Source organism: Pristis pectinata, chromosome 6 (genome assembly GCF_009764475.1).
Source record: "Pristis pectinata isolate sPriPec2 chromosome 6, sPriPec2.1.pri, whole genome shotgun sequence".
NCBI classification, from domain to species: domain Eukaryota; kingdom Metazoa; phylum Chordata; class Chondrichthyes; order Rhinopristiformes; family Pristidae; genus Pristis; species Pristis pectinata.
In genome coordinates this window covers 108,719,676-108,736,478 of record NC_067410.1, presented here as the reverse complement: position 1 = coordinate 108,736,478, position 16,803 = coordinate 108,719,676, and the positions used below count along the sequence as shown (strand labels likewise).

General features: G+C 42.6%; 1 protein-coding gene across 1 annotated transcript; it reads right to left on the bottom strand.

Moving 5' to 3' along the window:
• Window positions 1–3,962: 3,962 nt before the first annotated feature.
• Window positions 3,963–16,399, bottom strand: LOC127571171 (extracellular calcium-sensing receptor-like). Its single transcript, XM_052017284.1, has 7 exons — window positions 16,251–16,399; window positions 15,284–15,575; window positions 11,367–12,173; window positions 9,104–9,331; window positions 8,282–8,284; window positions 5,366–5,489; window positions 3,963–4,876 (listed from the first exon to the last, which is right to left on the bottom strand). The coding sequence occupies exons 2-7, from the start codon at window positions 15,539–15,541 to the stop codon at window positions 3,963–3,965; spliced, it is 2,334 nt and encodes a 777-aa protein (XP_051873244.1). The 5' UTR covers window positions 15,542–15,575; window positions 16,251–16,399.
• Between the last annotated feature and the right edge of the window lie 404 nt (window positions 16,400–16,803).

Here is a 16,803-nt window from a genome sequence, read left to right as displayed (position 1 = left end):
GCTATAGGAAGGGTGTCATTAAGCTGGAAGGAGTGTAGAAGAGATTCACAAGGATAGTGTCAGGGCTTGAGTTATAAGGAGTTGTAAGGAGAGACTTTCTATGCTGTAAGACTCGATGCCTTTATAATTGGATTGGTTGGGACTGTTTTGCTTGGAGCGTAGCAGGCTGTGGGGTGACCTTGTCGAGGTTTGTAAAATCATGAGGGGCATAGATAAGGTGAATGGTCACAGCCCTTTACCCAGGGTAGGGGAGTCTAAAACTGGAAGGCATACGCAGGTTTCAAGTGAGAGGGGAAAGATTTAAAAGGGACCTGAGAGGAATGGGGATGTGGAACAAGCTGCCGGGGGGAGTTGTGGAGGCAGCTACACTAACAAAAGGTGATAAAACAACAAGATTCTGGAGGAACTCAGCAGTCCAGGCAGCATCTGTGGAGAAAAGCAGGCCGTCAATGTTTCAGGTCAGGGCTGAAGATAGGAAAAGGGGAAACCCAATATATAGGAGGGAAAAGCAGAGCAGTGATGGGTGGACAAAAGAGAGGAGGTGGGGTGGGCACAGGGTGGTGATAGGTAGATGCAGGTAAGAGATAGTGATAGGAAGATGTAAGGGAGGAGGGGAGAGCAGATCCACCAGGGGATGGGTCACAGGTATGGAGGCAGATGCCCCGTGAGGGGAGGAGACGAGGTGTCCCCATCATGACGGCTTCACTGCCGTCCACTTCTTTCTTGACCAGAGACAGAACCAGTCCCCTTCCACTAACACTCTCCACCGCCTGGCTGAGCTTGTCCTCACTCTAAACAACTTCTCTTTCAATTCCTCTCACTTTCGGCAGACCAAAGGTGTAGCCATGGGCATTCACATGGACTATGCCTGCCTCTTCATTGGCTATGCTGAAAAGTCTCTGTTTCAAGCCTACTCCGGCCCCATTCCTCAACTCTTTCTCCGCTATATCGACGACTGCATTGCTGCAACCGCTTGTACCTGTGCAGAACTCGATGGTTTCATAAATGTTGCCACTGGTTTTCACCCAGCTCTCCAATTCACTTGGACTACCTCTGATACCCCCTCTCTTGATCTCTCCTTCTCCATCTCAGGAGATTCTTTATCCACTGACATCTTCTACAAAGCCACTGACGCCCACAGCTGCCTGGCCCGCTGAGTTCCTCCAGCGTCTTGTGTCCTTTGTTTCTCAAGGTTCAAAAGACATTTAGACAGGTACATGGACAGGAAAGGATTAGAGATATATGGGCCAAACTCAGGGACTAGCAGGGATAGACACCTTGGTCAGCATGGATGAGTGAGGCCAATGAGCCTGTTTCTGTGCTCTTGACTCTCTGCTCATTGATCCAGAGGGCAAAGTCTTGACCTTAACCCATATAAACTCTTCCCACTTAGCATGAACTATATTCAGTGCATGCACGTTGTACTTACTGAACAGAGGTTAGAAATATTGTAGTTCAACAATTATGATTAGAGCTTTGGTTATCACATTGACAAAGAGTAAATGTTAAAATTAATCGTACATGACTAATTAACAGTCATATCAGTAAAGAATGAGACAATTATTCCTATTACCAGATTTGACAGATTGCAATAAGCAGTACTGATTGGAATAGAGTACCAACATTCCGACTAAAATAATCATCCAAGAGACCTCTGGATGGCTGCACATTCTGGTATTCCTTTATAAATTTTTAAACAATAAACAATGGGTTCAATGCCTCAGTAAATCTATTCTGCAACAAAAACAGAGCAGAGGTATGACACGGCCCAAGAGTGACACAGACATTGTAGGAAGGTGAGAGTAGGATGGTTTGTGGAGAGGGCAGTTGTAGGGAGGAGATATCCCAAGAGGGCTTTTCTTTGGCTCAAGCTGTTGACTATTCAGTCACTGGGCTGGGTCAAGTGGGACCCAGGGCTGAAGATCCACCTTTTCCTGTCAAATTGGAAACAATTGGAAAGAGCCTGTTTGGGAATCATTAGAAAAAAACATCCATTGCTGTTGGAAGAAGAGGAAGTAATTCCCCAGCACCATTTTCTATTTCACACAGAGAGCCATCACCCACCCCAAATTCTGACAGGCACAATTGGTGCATCTGGTAGAGCTGCTGCCTTACTGCTCTAGCAACAAGGGTTTGATCCTGACCTCCACCGTTGTCTGTGTTTGGTTTGCATTTTCTCCTTGGGTCTGCGTGGGTTTCCCCTGGGTATCCGGTTTCCTCCCACAACTCAAAGATGTGCAGGTTGCTAGGTTATTGGCCCTAGTATGTAAGCCTGTGGTAGAGTCTGAGGGGAGTTGACAAGAATACGGGAAGAATAAAATGGAATTGGTGTAGGATTAGGTGGGTGGGTGCTTGATGGTCAATGTGGTCTTAGTAGACTGAAGGATTTATTTCCATGCTGTATAACTATGACTTTAAAACTTTAGAGTCTGCCTGGGTGATATAGGTACCTTCCGTCATTTTGTAAATGTGGTGACTTCCTAGATCCTAACTCACTGCTGACTTCTCTACTCCTGTTAGATTGGGTCTGTGCACTGTGAGTGACAAGGAATATGAGCCTTACGAAGGGGCTTAAAGTCATTTACATTACATCTACATCATTAGTTGGTCTCCAGTTTTCACATGTAGTCCCTCCACTGCTTAATATGCTGACGTTTTATTAATTTAAGGAGCATGAAATCATCTTGGCTTAGTTATTCACACACAGCATGTGGATCTCATTAGCCATGCCAGCATGTATTGCCCATCCTTAACTTCCTCTAAGAGATTAAGGAGAGGTTGGACAAACTTGGATTGCTTTCTTTGGTGTGTTGGAGGCTGAGGGGAGACCTGATGGAAGTATATAACATTATGAGCGGCATAGATAGGGTAGACAGGCGGGGTCGTTTCTCCAGGGTAGAAATGTCAACAACTAGAGGACATAGCTTTAAGCTGAGAGGGAGAAAAGTTAAAGGAGATGTATGGCGTAAGTGGTGGGTGCCTGGATCACACTGACAGGAGCAGTGGTAGAAGCAGACACAATAGTGGTATTTAAGAGGCACTTCGACAGGCACATGAATAGGCAGGGAACAGAGGGATATGGATCCTGTGCAGGCAGATTGGTTCAGTTTAAATTGGCATCATGGTCAGCACAGACATTGTGGGCTGGAGGGCCTATTCCTGTGCTGTACTGTTTTATCTAGAAGATAGAATCAACCACATTGGTGGATTTGGAGTCACATATAGGCCAGACCACACAACAAGTGTCTAACGTCCCTGAATCACACTCGTAAACTAGGTGGGTTTTTGCAACAACCCAGTACTTTCATGGCTACCATTTCTTTAATTCCAGATTGAGTTACTTTTATTTAAATTACCCTATTGTCACTGAGGGATTTGAGCTGCCTTTTCACAATCAATGGTCCAGATCTCCAGCTATGGTTAGTCCAGTAAGTTAGTCATTATGTTCCAGTGGTGAAAACTATTAAAGCACATCTGGGTCAAGAAACAAAACACTGGAGGAACTCAATGAGTCAGGCAGAATCTGCGGAGGGAAATGGACAGTCAACGTTTCACGTCGAGACCCTTCATCTGGACTGAGAGATAGAGGGGAGATAGCCAGTATAAAGAGGTGGAAGGGAAGGGATGCCGCAAGAACCGGCAGGTGAAGAGGTGCATCCAGGTGAGGAGGGGCAGATGGAGGAGGGAAGAGTGGAATTGACGGCAGAGGCTGGGAGGTGATAGGTGGAGGCTACAAAGGGCTGCAGATAGTGGAATCTGATAGGACAGGAAGGCGGAGCATGGAACCAAATAAGGGAGGTGGGGAGGGCAGATGGGAACAGTGGGGGACGGGACCCAGTGGGAGAAAGGTCTTAGGAGCACAGAACACCCAAGTCTGATGGTTACGTGTGACAATGTCTCTTCCTTAAAGTTTTTTCTGAAGGGGTTGTCCCCAGTAGCTTGTTCTCCCAGTTGTGTCGTTCTTAACTGTTTTTGGAAGGGCCTTTCCCCATCAGACTTTTCTTTGTATTGTTCTCTGGTTTGAACAAGATAATGTAGCACTTGGGAACAAAGATGCAGAAAAGCAAGCCAAAGCTGGATGACAAAATTGCAAAGGTCTCAACAGCGACGGTGTACTTACCAGGTGAGCTGACGTAGGCTGGAATGAATGTCAGCCAAACAGCACAGAAGATAAGCATGCTAAAGGTTATGAGTTTAGCCTCATTGAAGTTACCTGGTAGTTTTCTAGCTAGAAAAGCCAGAACGAAACACAAGCCAGACAAAACACCAATGTACCCTAATGCACAATAGAAAGCTATTGGAGATCCCACATCACACTCCAGGATAACCTTTGCGTTATGATGTCTCATGTTTTTTGCTGGGAATGGTGGAGCCATTGCAAGCCACGTGACACAGATCAGAACTTGGATGAGAGTACACGCACAAACAATGGATCTTTGTTGGGCAGCCCCGAACCATTTCATTGTGCTCTTCTGAGGAACAGTTGCCTTAAATGCCTTCAGCACAACGATCGTTTTCACCAGAATGCAGGACACGCAGAGGACAAACGCAATGCCGAACAGCGTGTGCCGCAGTACACATGACCAGACGGACGGCTTGCCAATGAAGGTGAGAGAGCACAGAAAACAGAGTAGCAAGGAAAACAACAACAGGAAGCTTAGTTCAGAGTTATTGCCTTTAACGATGGGTGTGTCCTTGCAATACAGGAAGACAGACAGCATAACGAGAGTGATGAATGTTCCAAATAATGCCACAATCATCAGTATAATTCCCATAGTATCTTCAAAGGAAAGAAACTCGATTTCTTTGAGTACACACTGTTTTCTGTCCTCACTCGACCAATATTCCAAGGGGCATTTCACACATTCGACTGAATCTAGGGGAATTCAATCATTTGTTAATAATCAACTACATTTGATTTACCTTACAAATCATAGCTTTCAGCATATAAAATTTTGAACAGTAATATTAAATCTGCCTCCACCATCCTTTCAGCCAATGCATTCTAGATCATAAGAACTTTTCATTTACGCTCTGCACTCTGGACATTTCCAGTCCAGATGAAGGGTCTTGAACTGAAATGTCGACTGTCCATTTTCCTCCACAGATGCTGCCTGACCCGCTGAGTTCCTTGAGCACCTTTGCGCATTGCTCCACGTTCCAGCATCCGCAGTCTCTTGGGTCTTCAGTTACACTTTGCTATCTTTACCAGTTAACTTAATTCTATTATGATCCTCCTGTTCGGAGAAGCAATTGTTCCACTTAAATCCTTTCCTATTACCATATCATTTGGATCACATGCACTATTAAGCTATCAGACTTGAATACTTTCCAAAGAACTTTCTATGAAATGCTATTTACTAACCTGTTGCATTGCTGATTTCACCTTCAGCGCATGAGATGCAGTCAAAGCAACAAATGGGTTGTCCATCTTGCACAGCCTTTCTAGTGCCAGGTGGGCAGCTTTCACTGCAGATGGACTGTGGCACCTTCATAGCATGAGGAAGAAAAGATATTAATAAAATCATGGAGACATACAGCACAGAAACAGACCCTTTGGCCCCCAAAGAAACTGTAGAGAGTTGTGGACACAGCTCAGCACATTACAGAAACCAGCCTCCCCTCCATGGACTCTTGTCTACGCTTCTCACTGTGTCAGTAAAGCAGCCAACATAAACAAAGACTCCATCCACCCCGGACATTCTCTCTTCTCCCCCCTCCCATCGGGCAGAAGATACAAGACCCTGAAACCACATACCACCAGACTCAAGGACAGCTTCTATCCTGCTGTTATGAGACTATTGAATGGTCTCCTAGTACGATAAGATGGACTCTTGACTTCACAATCTACCTCATTATGGCCTTGCACCTTATTGTCTGCCTGCATTGCATTTTGTCTGTAACTGTAACACTTTAATCTGCATTCTGTTATTGTTTTCCTTTGCACGTACTAATGTAGTGAAATGATCTGTATGGATGGCAGGCAAAATAAAGTTTTTCACTGTACCTCGGTAGATGTGACAATAATAAACCAATGTAATGATTTAAGTCTGTGTTGAGCATCACCATCCATTTCAATTGATCCTATATTAATTCCCATTTTTTATTCTTCCCACATTCTCATGAAGTCCCCCAGATCCTACCACTCACCTACACACTAGGAGTAATTTACAGCAGCCAATTAACCTTCTGACCTGCACGCCTTTGGGATGTGGGAGGAAAAAGGAGCACCCGGTGGAAACCAAAGCAGTCATGGGAATAACGTGCAAACTCCACGCAGACAGCACCCAAGGTCATGGTTGAACCTGGGATACTCGTCCTGTGCGGCAGCAGCTGCACTGGCTATGCCATTATGCTGCCCTAATGTATTGCAATGGAAACTTTAAGGTGGAAATATGTTTGGGCAACTTTCTTGCGTAAATACGACGCAGGATTCCGTTTGACCTACTGTCTTGCTGGCAACAAACATGGATCCAATCCCACAAGTCCCATTCCCCCTTATGTCCCTGTATCCCTGCAATTTATTCTCTCTCACACATACCCAATGCACTTACCCACATTAAGCAGAATTTTTCAGTAACTAATTAATCTACCAGCTAGTCTTTGGGATGTGGGAGGGAACTGGAGCACCCAGTGGGAATCCACGTGGTCACAGAAAGAATGTGTAAGCTCCACACTTGAGGTCAGGATCAATGATCAATGCTGGAGCCATGAGACAGCAGTGCTAACTGCTGTACTACTGTGTTGCTGGTATTTACCCTAACGCTCATGGGGGCTGATGTCTTTGGAGTTTCTGAGCTCTATTTAAATGTCAGTTTTAAGCGTCCTCTTCATGGGCAACTTGCTGGCTGGAAGGATGGCAAGTACAAAGAATGTTGCAGCTATATAGGACCCTGGTCAGATTCCACTTGGAGTACTGTGCTCAGTTCTGGCTAGCTCACTACAGAAAGGATGTGGAAGCCATAGAAAGGGTGCAGAGGAGATTTACAAGGATGCTGCCTGGTTTGGAGAGCATGCCTTATGAGAACAGGTTGAGTGAACTTGGCCTTTTCTCCTTGGAGTGATGAAGGGTGAGGGGGTGACCTGATAGAGGTGTATAAGATGATGAGAGGTATTGATCGTGTGGATAGTCAGAGGCTTTTCCTCAGGGCTGAAATGGTGGCCACAGAGGACATAAGTTTAAGGTGCTGGGGAGTAGGTACAGAGGAGATGTCAGGGGTAAGTTTTTTACTCAGAGAGTGGTGAGTGTGTGGAATGGGCTGCCGGCAATGGTGGTGGAGTTGGTTACCATAGGTCTTTTAAGAGACTTCTGGATAGGTACATGGAGCTTAGAAAAATAGAGGGCTATGGGTAAGCCTAGTAATTTCTAAGGTAGGGACATGTTCGGCACAGATTTATGGACCAAAGGGCCTGAATTGTGCTGTAGGTTTTCTATGTTTCTATGTTTCTAAGTGGTGGTCATTTTTAAGTAAGATGTGAAATGAGGAAGGCTCTTGTTCTCTGGAGGTGCGGTGAAAGCAGAGTGAAGAGAAACTTTCAAAAGGGAGTTGGAAAAGTGACAGTGAGTACATTAGAGGACTTTGGGTGTGGAACTAAATGGGCCTTCAAAGAGCCAGCACAGGCATATTGGGCTGAATGGTTTCCTTTTGTGCTGTAATATTCTCTGCAGAACCTTACTGTCCTGGGCACACTGCCTCTAATCACCACCAGTATCTCCACACTTGTACATCAGATCTGGATGCAGAAAGCATGCCATATAAGACCAAAACATCCTGGGTTCCAGCAGCATGGCCTGAGCAGATGGAAGGCTCCCATTGGTGGCCTGAGCAGAGGGAAGGCTCCCATTGGTGTCCTGAGTAGAGGGAAGGCTCCCATTGGTGGCTTGAGCAGAGGGAAGGCTCCCGTTGGTGGCCTGAGAAAAGGGGAAGGCTCCCATTGGTGGTCTGAGCAGAGGGAAGGCTCCCATTGGTGCACTGAAGCCCTGCCCCAAAACATCCCTGACAGCTGATAAATTCACACCCTCTCCTTTGCCAGCTGTACCAACTGCAAGGGGTTTCAACAGTTTTGTTTTAAATATCTTTCAGAGACAAGTAAAAATGACTGAACTGAAGTAAAGATATTAAAAACAAAAACTTTTAAAAAGTCAATAAAATAAGCTCAAAGCATAAAAATTAACAACATTTAAAAGGAACTTATCTTTGTCTTTCTTAGTACCAGCAGTCCCACAATTTCTATTGAACTCAGTAGGGTCTCAGATCTAAAAGAGGTTTCCTGAGCATACTTGCTGGCAAATCTCGGCAACGTGGAAGGAATCTCAGTGGATTCCATGTGGAGTGAGCCAACAGATTTGGAAACACAAGAGACTGCTGCTGCTGGAATCTGGAGCAAAAAACGAACTGCTGGAGGAACTCAGTGGGTCAGGAAGCATCTGTGGGGGAATAAAGACAGTTGATGTCTTGGGTCGAGACCCTTCATCTGAACTCTTTTGAAAAAAGGCCGACAAGTGTTCACTTTTCCAAAGATGCTGCCTGACCTGTTGAGTTCCTTCAGCAGGTCATTTTTTTGCACCAGATTTGGAATACCAGATATGTCTGCAGGGATAGGACCCCTGCGTTGAGGCAATTCATGGAAATAAGTCCAGGATCTCCGGGTGCTCCGGTTTCCTCCCACATTCCAAAGACGTACGGGTTAGGAAGTTGTGGGCATGCTATGTTGGCGCCGGAAGCGTGGCGACACTTGTGGGCTGCTCCCAGGACACTCTATGCAAAAGATGCATTTCACTGTGTGTTTCGATATACATGTGACTAATAAAATAATCTTATCTTATCTTATGTTTACGCCAGTTGTTCTGAACCTTCAGCATTTAATAACAAGATCCAGGCTATGATGTCTACTACATGACCAAGTTCAAGGTCAAGTTTATTGTCATGAGCATACATACCCAGGTATAAGTGCCAAGAAAATTAGCTTTTTACAGCAGCAACATAGCACTTTAGGAATAACTCACTTACATTATGCCAAATGGTCCAAAATTTTAAAATTGTATAGCTGACCCCCGCTATTCAAATAGTGACAGTTTTAATAGATTTAAGCAGAGGCTTACTGTGCTTTGGTTCCCATGCCACAGAATAATATCTTCATTTATCATAAACTCTTTTCCTGGTTCTGCAGATGCATCAAAATAACCAACTGTTACATGTTCAACCAAACCCTTGTCATTCAACTGCCAGTTTATAAGGTCATATGATGCAGGGGGGTCCCCATTCTGATCAAAATATACGTTTTCTCCAAGGCGGTTTGTAAATCTTATGTCCTTCAAGTGATGGAAGAGCTGGGGAAGACAATCAGAAAACAAGAGTTGATTTTTTTAAGATATTCTTTTCTGAGATATTTGACAACACAACAGTTAAGATGCTAACTGCCAATCTATATTCACACAGTGCATTAACACAGAACATCTCAATGTGCTTCACAGGAGCAAAATTTGATACTGAGGGAGGATTTTAGGACAGATGGATAAATGTTTGGTCAAACAACTAGGAAAAGAAGGAAGAGAGGAAAGGGGGCTATAGAGGTGAGGAGATATAGGAAGGGAATTCTAGTGCTTGGGAGCCCTTATTCACCATTTTCAGAATCAGAATCAGGTTTATTATCACTGACTTATGTGATGTGAAATGTGTTGTTTTGTGGCAGCAGGATAGAACAAAGACATAAAATTACTATAAATTGCAAAATAAATAAATAGTGCACTAAAAAAGGAATCACGAGGTAGTGTTCATGGGTTCATGGACCGTTCAGAAATCTGATGGTGGAGGGGAAGAAGCCGTTTCTGAATCATTGAGTGTGGCTTTTCAGGCTCCTGTGTTTCCTCCCTGATGGTAGTAACGAGAAGAGGGCATGTCCTGATGGTGAGGGTCTTTAATGATGGATGCCACCATCTTGAGGCACTGCCTCTTTAAGATGTCCTCCTGTTCCTAAAGGGTCAAAACTAGAAGGAAACCCAAGTTTTCTGATGTGTGCTGTGCATTGCAAGTTCAAGCTTTTGACTTTATCATTGTCCTCATCCTCCCAGCCATTTCCAGTTCTCGCTCTGGTTTGCAATGGCTCTCAGTTGTCCAGGTGAATCTTTCTCAAGGTGTCGGTCACCTGCCTAAACAGTAACCAACAAGTCTTCACACGAGTCTGGGCGATGACTGTTGTCTTACTTGATTATGGGTGAACGGTAACTATGTTGAATCCCATTCAATGTCCACGCACATGCAAGATTGTGTCGAGCGATTATTGGCAGGAACCCAGTTGTTTTTCACCCCTCTTGCTTCAAATTAATGTTAGCAATTATTGTAACTTGCAAAGTTAGCTTAACATAGAACTGAGGGCAAGTACCCCAGACAAGGACAGCTTCTACCCCACTGTGATAAGACTAATGAACGGTTCCCTTATACAATGAGATGGACTATAACCTCACGATCTACCTTGTTGTGACCTTGCACCTTATTGCACTGCACTTTCTCTGCAGCTGTGACACTTTACTCTGTACTGTTACTGTTTTTACCTGTACTACATCAATGTACTCTGTACTAACCCAATGTAACTACTCTGAATTGACCTGTACGATCGGTATGCAAGACAAGTTTTTCACTGTACCTCAGTACAAGTGACAATAATAAACCAATACCAATACAGTAATAGGTTCCACAGCCAAATGTATATTTATTCATGCTGGACAACTTATAATGGTTAGAATGTGGGACTTATGGAGAAGCTAAGGCAAAAGGTATTGATGCGTTTAAAGAGGACCTGGATAAAAATATGATAGTGAGGGGAATGGGCGATGTATGTATTGGGTGAATTAACTAAGGTGGTGGAAGGTTCATATGGAGTATAGTAACTCTCAACAACCAAATAAGGTGCTGCCAGTTCTCTCTGCTGCAAGGTCTAAATATCTCTACGTTTTATGTATTTGTGAAGCTGCTTTGGAGTTGAGGACATGAATTTATTTCTTTATTTTTGATGTACTTGTGCATTTCCAGTGGAACTTCTTTACTTAGAGTCAGAGTCAGATTCAGAGCAATACAGCACAGAAACAGGCCCTTTGGCTCAACTCATCCATGCTAACCAAGATGCCCATCTGAGCTAGTCCCATTTTGCCTGCATTTGACCCATATCCCTCTAAACCTTTCCTATCCATGTACCTATCCATTTATGAATGAATTTATAACAGTTGCTAGTGGTCCACAAATTATCTTTTATTTGTAATTCACGTTAAACCTTTAACAATAGAATGCGAGATTCTGGTTTATCGATGTGCAACTTGTGATTAACATCTCCTAATTTCATCATTGAAATATTTACCAGTGCATTCTTACCTGCCATGGCTCGATGTTTGAAACATTGGCACAGAGAGTGGCTCCCAATGATTTATCTTGACAAAATAGCAAGCTGTGGAGTCCATGGGCTATGGCGTAAACTGCTTTGTAAACGTTATAGGATACTCTTAATTCACTGATGTCAAAGAAGGAATTATTCACCTTCTGTAAATTCTCTTTCCCCGAGCATCTATTGAACATAGAGTCATACATATCTGCCTTAAATGTGCAACCAAATATAGTTTCCCAGAAAGCATTCATAAAACTATCAGTTGAATTTGAAGGCCGTAGACTTAAAAGAAATTTTCTGAATTCGGGGATTTTCATTTTATGACTTGCAAATCCTATTGTGCCCCCGAGGGATTTGAAATTGTGCAATGTAGATGGTCTTGCAGCTGTACTCCAGGCTTCACTTGCTATCCATTGAATCCCAGTAATGTTCTGCTGCACAATTTCTCTCAGCAAAGGGTAAAGATCGCCCTCAGAGGCAAAAGCCAGGATAACCTTTGCAGTTGACGTTTTTATGGTGTCTACAATCTTGAGTATCCTTTCTTTGGGATATGTTCTGAGGACCGTTTCTGAAAAAGCAATGCAGACTCCATCTTGCTTTACTTTCTCACTAAATGCTTGAATCCCATATCGCCCGTATTCATTATCTCCTGCAATGGTTGCAATCCAGGTCCAGCCGAAATGCTTTACAAGCTGAGCTAAAGCCTTGGCTTGAAATAAGTCACTTGGCACAGTTCTAAAAAACGTAGGGAATTCTTGTTTGTTGCTAAGGCATGCACAGGTAGAAAAATAACTAACCTGCAAAGAATTAAAGAAAAATTCAATCAATTGATTTATGATGTAGTCGACCAGTAATTGTTTTCTTGCAGGGTGAATGGCAAAAGGAAGATTATTGGAAGTAGCAACTATTTTCATTTCAAGCATGACCTTGGCATTGCTGGATGGGATGGAGGTCACCTTAGAAGTAAGTAAATGTAATGTTAAGGGTCAGTGTACTCTCCTGAATGCTACTAAATTACACAAGGTAGTTAGAATATTTTAAACTCAAAATTTCACCTTAATGGGCAAGGTTTTGATGGAGGGTTATGGTGGTGAAGTGATAATTTAGACTCATTGGCTAATGATCCGTAAACATTTCCAAATCAAATTATGGGTGCTGAGGAATTTAAATTCTTCATTAAATAAAACTGGAACAAAAAGACAGTTTAAGCAATGGATTGCTATTAAATCGACGTGACGATTTGTCTCCCTCAAGTATTAATAGGTCTCTGGGTGAGGGGTATGAGTTTTTTTATTGATTCATGGCATGTGGACATAGTTGGTAATATTAGCAGATATTTTCCATCACCAGCTTGAGTGAGGAGGCAGTTAACAGTCAATCACATTGATGGTGCTTGGAACCACACGAAGGACAGATTGGATTGTATGACTGTATTCTAATGTAAAGGATTCAATGAAACAGTTTGGATGGGCCAGTACATTAATGCCACCATTGCTGTAGATCATTGTGATAGATCCTCGTCTACAAATGCATGTGAAATTAGTTGGGCTTCGTAATGAGCTTGCTGTCCTCCACCCAGTTTTCCTGTGTTCTCTATCTCAGGAGATACAAAGGTTATGTTACTAAGACATCCTAAGACTCTATACTTAATTTATCTGCTAACAAATAAAGTCCCTTTGTAAAGGTAATTCCAAAACCATATGAAATCCAGTTTTGACACCAGACTATCACTTCACTGTTCTCAGTCCTTGAGACTCCATAAATCTCTGTTTGAACCCATCCACTGATTGCTACCTGGCCCCAATACTGAAGTTGCCTACCAAAGTTACAAGCAACATTCCAAGTGACTGTAATACTCTCTTCCTTCTCCAACGGTTCACCGCCATCCAAATGGGTGGAGCTGCGGTTCCCTGAGTCCATTCTTATCTATATTGTTGTCGCTGGAATATTATTCACACAGCTTCTCACTCCATTTCATTTGGAGTTCCTCAAGGTTGGTCATTCCTTCCCATTTCTCATCTACATACTGCTCTTTCCAACATAAACAAAACAAAACAGACATCAGCTTCTCTCTGTAAACTGATAACCTTTCCAACCTCATCATCCCCAGCTCACTGATTTCTTCACCATCTCCAGTTGGCTACTTCCAACTGTTCGTTATCCAGTACGAGATGAGTAGAAAGCTGAAGCTATCTTTATTACAATCTCCATTCTGTAGTATTTGATTCAGTCAGGTGATTAACCAAGGCAGAACCTGACCATTCTCCTCCTGCAGTATGTGCTGCTGATCTGAGCTTCTGCTCACGTATCTGTTGCATCGCTTAATCCATCTCCTGCCACCCTCATGGAATTGATTGCTCACCTCTGCTCCGCCTCAGCTGATCTGATGGTCAACCTTTGCCAGGTCTTGATGTAACCCTCTCCCAGCTTGACTCACATCTACCATGCTGCACATTGTTGACCTTGTCCAGAGCTTGTTTGTCCACATTTTAATGTAGAACAGCTCCTGTCTACCTACGTTCTCACCGTGTCTGCGTGGGTTTCCTCCGGGTGCTCCGGTTTCCACCCACATTCCAAATACGTACGGGTTAGGAAGTTGTGGGCATGTTGCGTTGGCACCGGAAGTGTGGCGATACTTGAGGGCTTCCCCCAGAACATCCTACGCAAAAGATGCATTTCACTGTGTGTTTCGATATATATGTGACTAATAAAGATATCTATCTATCTATTAGCCCCACGTTCTCTCACACATGTTGGGTTCCATCCATCAAGCTCTCAACTTTAGTATCCTCCATAGTCTATATCCTTTATCTTCAGAACCTCAGTTTGGAGTCTGGAGGTTTCCTAGTTTTCTGTCCCCCAATGTTTGTGGTTTGGGCTTCAGCTGCATTCCAGTCCTATCACCACAAGAAACAATGGTGATGTACTAGCTATATAGTCCATTAGCTATAAACTTTCCCTTTCTCACCTTAAAGCTACGCCCTCTAATATCTGACATTTCCACCCTGGAAAAACACTGACCATCTACCCTCTCATAATTTTATAAACCTCTGCCAGGTCTCCCCTCAGCCTCCGACGCTCCAGAGAAAACAATCCAACTTTGTCCAACCTCTCCTTATAGCTAGTACACTATATAGCTTACAGCTAAAAAGAAATATGCTTTTGTTTTTTTTTTTACTGTAGATAAGGGGTGATAAGACAAGGATTCTAGATTTGATTGGGTAGATTAGAGAAAAGCCACTTCATTCAGTGGAGAAATCTACTTTTCAATAACTTTTCAATTTAGAGGAACGGAGTTGATGACATAATATTGCTCTGTTTCTACAGAGAAATCCAGTTTTTTTTTCCTTTTCTGTCTTTTTTTTTGAAATTTTCTTTTTAGTTTGGTTTGATTACTTACAATTTTTCATTGATTTGGGGATTTTGTTTTCTTTTATATACATAATATTTTTCTTTCCTTTCTTTTATATTATATTCATCTACTAAGAAATCGTGAGATCTAAAGTTTTTTTTATATTTTATTGTTCTTTATGATTATCTATGCCATGATTGTTCTCTTGATCTCTTTGTATTACATGTACAAACATTGATGTTATGTATTAATCTGTATTAATTTGGAAACTAATAAAAAGATTGAAAAAAAAGAGAAGTCTAGAACATGAAGTGATTGGAGAATTAGCCTTGGGCCATAGATGGTTATCCCAGAAAACACAGTCATGGAACCATCTCCCCCAATGGTTGTTGAGGCTTTCTGTCAATTGAAAATCAACTTGTTCCATATTGGTCACATCTTGCTCAAGAGGCTCAGTAGCTTACATCTGTTGTATCATTGATGACAATAGATTTTAATACTGTTTAATATATCTACTCACATTCTTTTCATTGTGGTTTTAATAAATTGTCTTACCATTGAAATTCCAAAGGGTGCAACTGCTCTTGAAATAGATATGGACTGGGATGATCCAGATTCTCCAATGATGACCGGAATAGGAGCAACTCCCTTGCATTTAACTTCTGGAATAACTTTCTCCTGCCCATTAGCCAGTGTTAGGGCTGCTCTTAATGACTGCGAGGGCGAGGCGCACGAATCGTGGATCCTGTATCCAAGCGAGACATTCGGGAGGAGGTTTTCATCCTGGTTTATCTCCTTTATGGCAAAGATCATGATCTGTGTCCAGCGAAATGCCCTGAGGTCAAAACTAGGTGGCAGACAGCAGCAGGATGTGCAAAAGATACAGGAAATCAAAACAATTTATAGCGACAGAAATTGAATAAAGTTATTCAACTTTAATATATAACAATAAAAACTAATTATAACAATGCAAAGAAATGTGTATTCAGATCAACCACTCGAATTTGCAAGCTGTGAACAATATTGGAAGAGGGTATAAATGTGGATTAAAATGCTGAATGAACTCGACAAATCAGGCAGCATCTATGGAGAGAGTTACAGAGTTAATACTTCACAGTCCTTTCAGCATCAAAGTTGCTTCTCTCTCCACAGATGCTGCTCAACTTGCTGGTTATATTTGAGACATTTTCTTTGTTTCACATTTCCATCATCCACAGAGCCTTCCTTTTATAGGTCACGGATAACTAGTTTTCACAGTGTGTTTATAAGAAATCCTCCAATAGAAACATCTGGATCTAAAGTTTACAGTTTGAGATCCTACTCTCTTAACACCCAATGTAAATTTAAGATCCGAAGGAACAGAGTCTGGATAATTTATATTCTACATTTCATATCCTGGATAATTCTGTTTTATAAAATAGAAGATATTTTAAATGGGGATAAGAAAAGAGAATATTAGAATTTCCAAATAACCAGACGAGTCAACAACAGCATTAATTTCCCAAATTCCGTTACACCTCACCTGACACAACGCGAAGGTGTCGGTCTGGTTTTAAAAGAGGGCTCTTCCTCCAAAGCCTTGTTGTAGACGGGGAATACACCGCCAATGACGATGTCTCCATCCTCGTACAGCCCAGGTAAGTGAAACTCCCCGAAAAGTTTACAGGTCGAGTCGCCTGCTCCCAGAAACAGGAGAGCAGCGTAAACTACCCACGGAAACAGGTGATACATGACAGAGGGTGAAAAAGCACCGCGCGTAATGTACACAAGAGAAATGCGCCGCTTTATATAAGTGGGTGATATCCGCGTGGCCAACAGCGACAAGTTAATTGAACTGGACCGATTTCTGGAAATCCCAAAGACATGTCATCTTCTGTTAATCCCTGCAATTTGAAGTGGAGCGTACATTAAAATATCCTTCAGGATCTCGTCCCTCAAGCAATCTTCCCACCTGGGATACCAAGTCAGGTAATAAATCAACACATCTCTAAATAGAAACGCTTGCTGATTAAAGTAAGCACATTTCTTGTTGGAAAATAGAACAATAGAACAGGAACGGGCCCCTTTCCAAATGA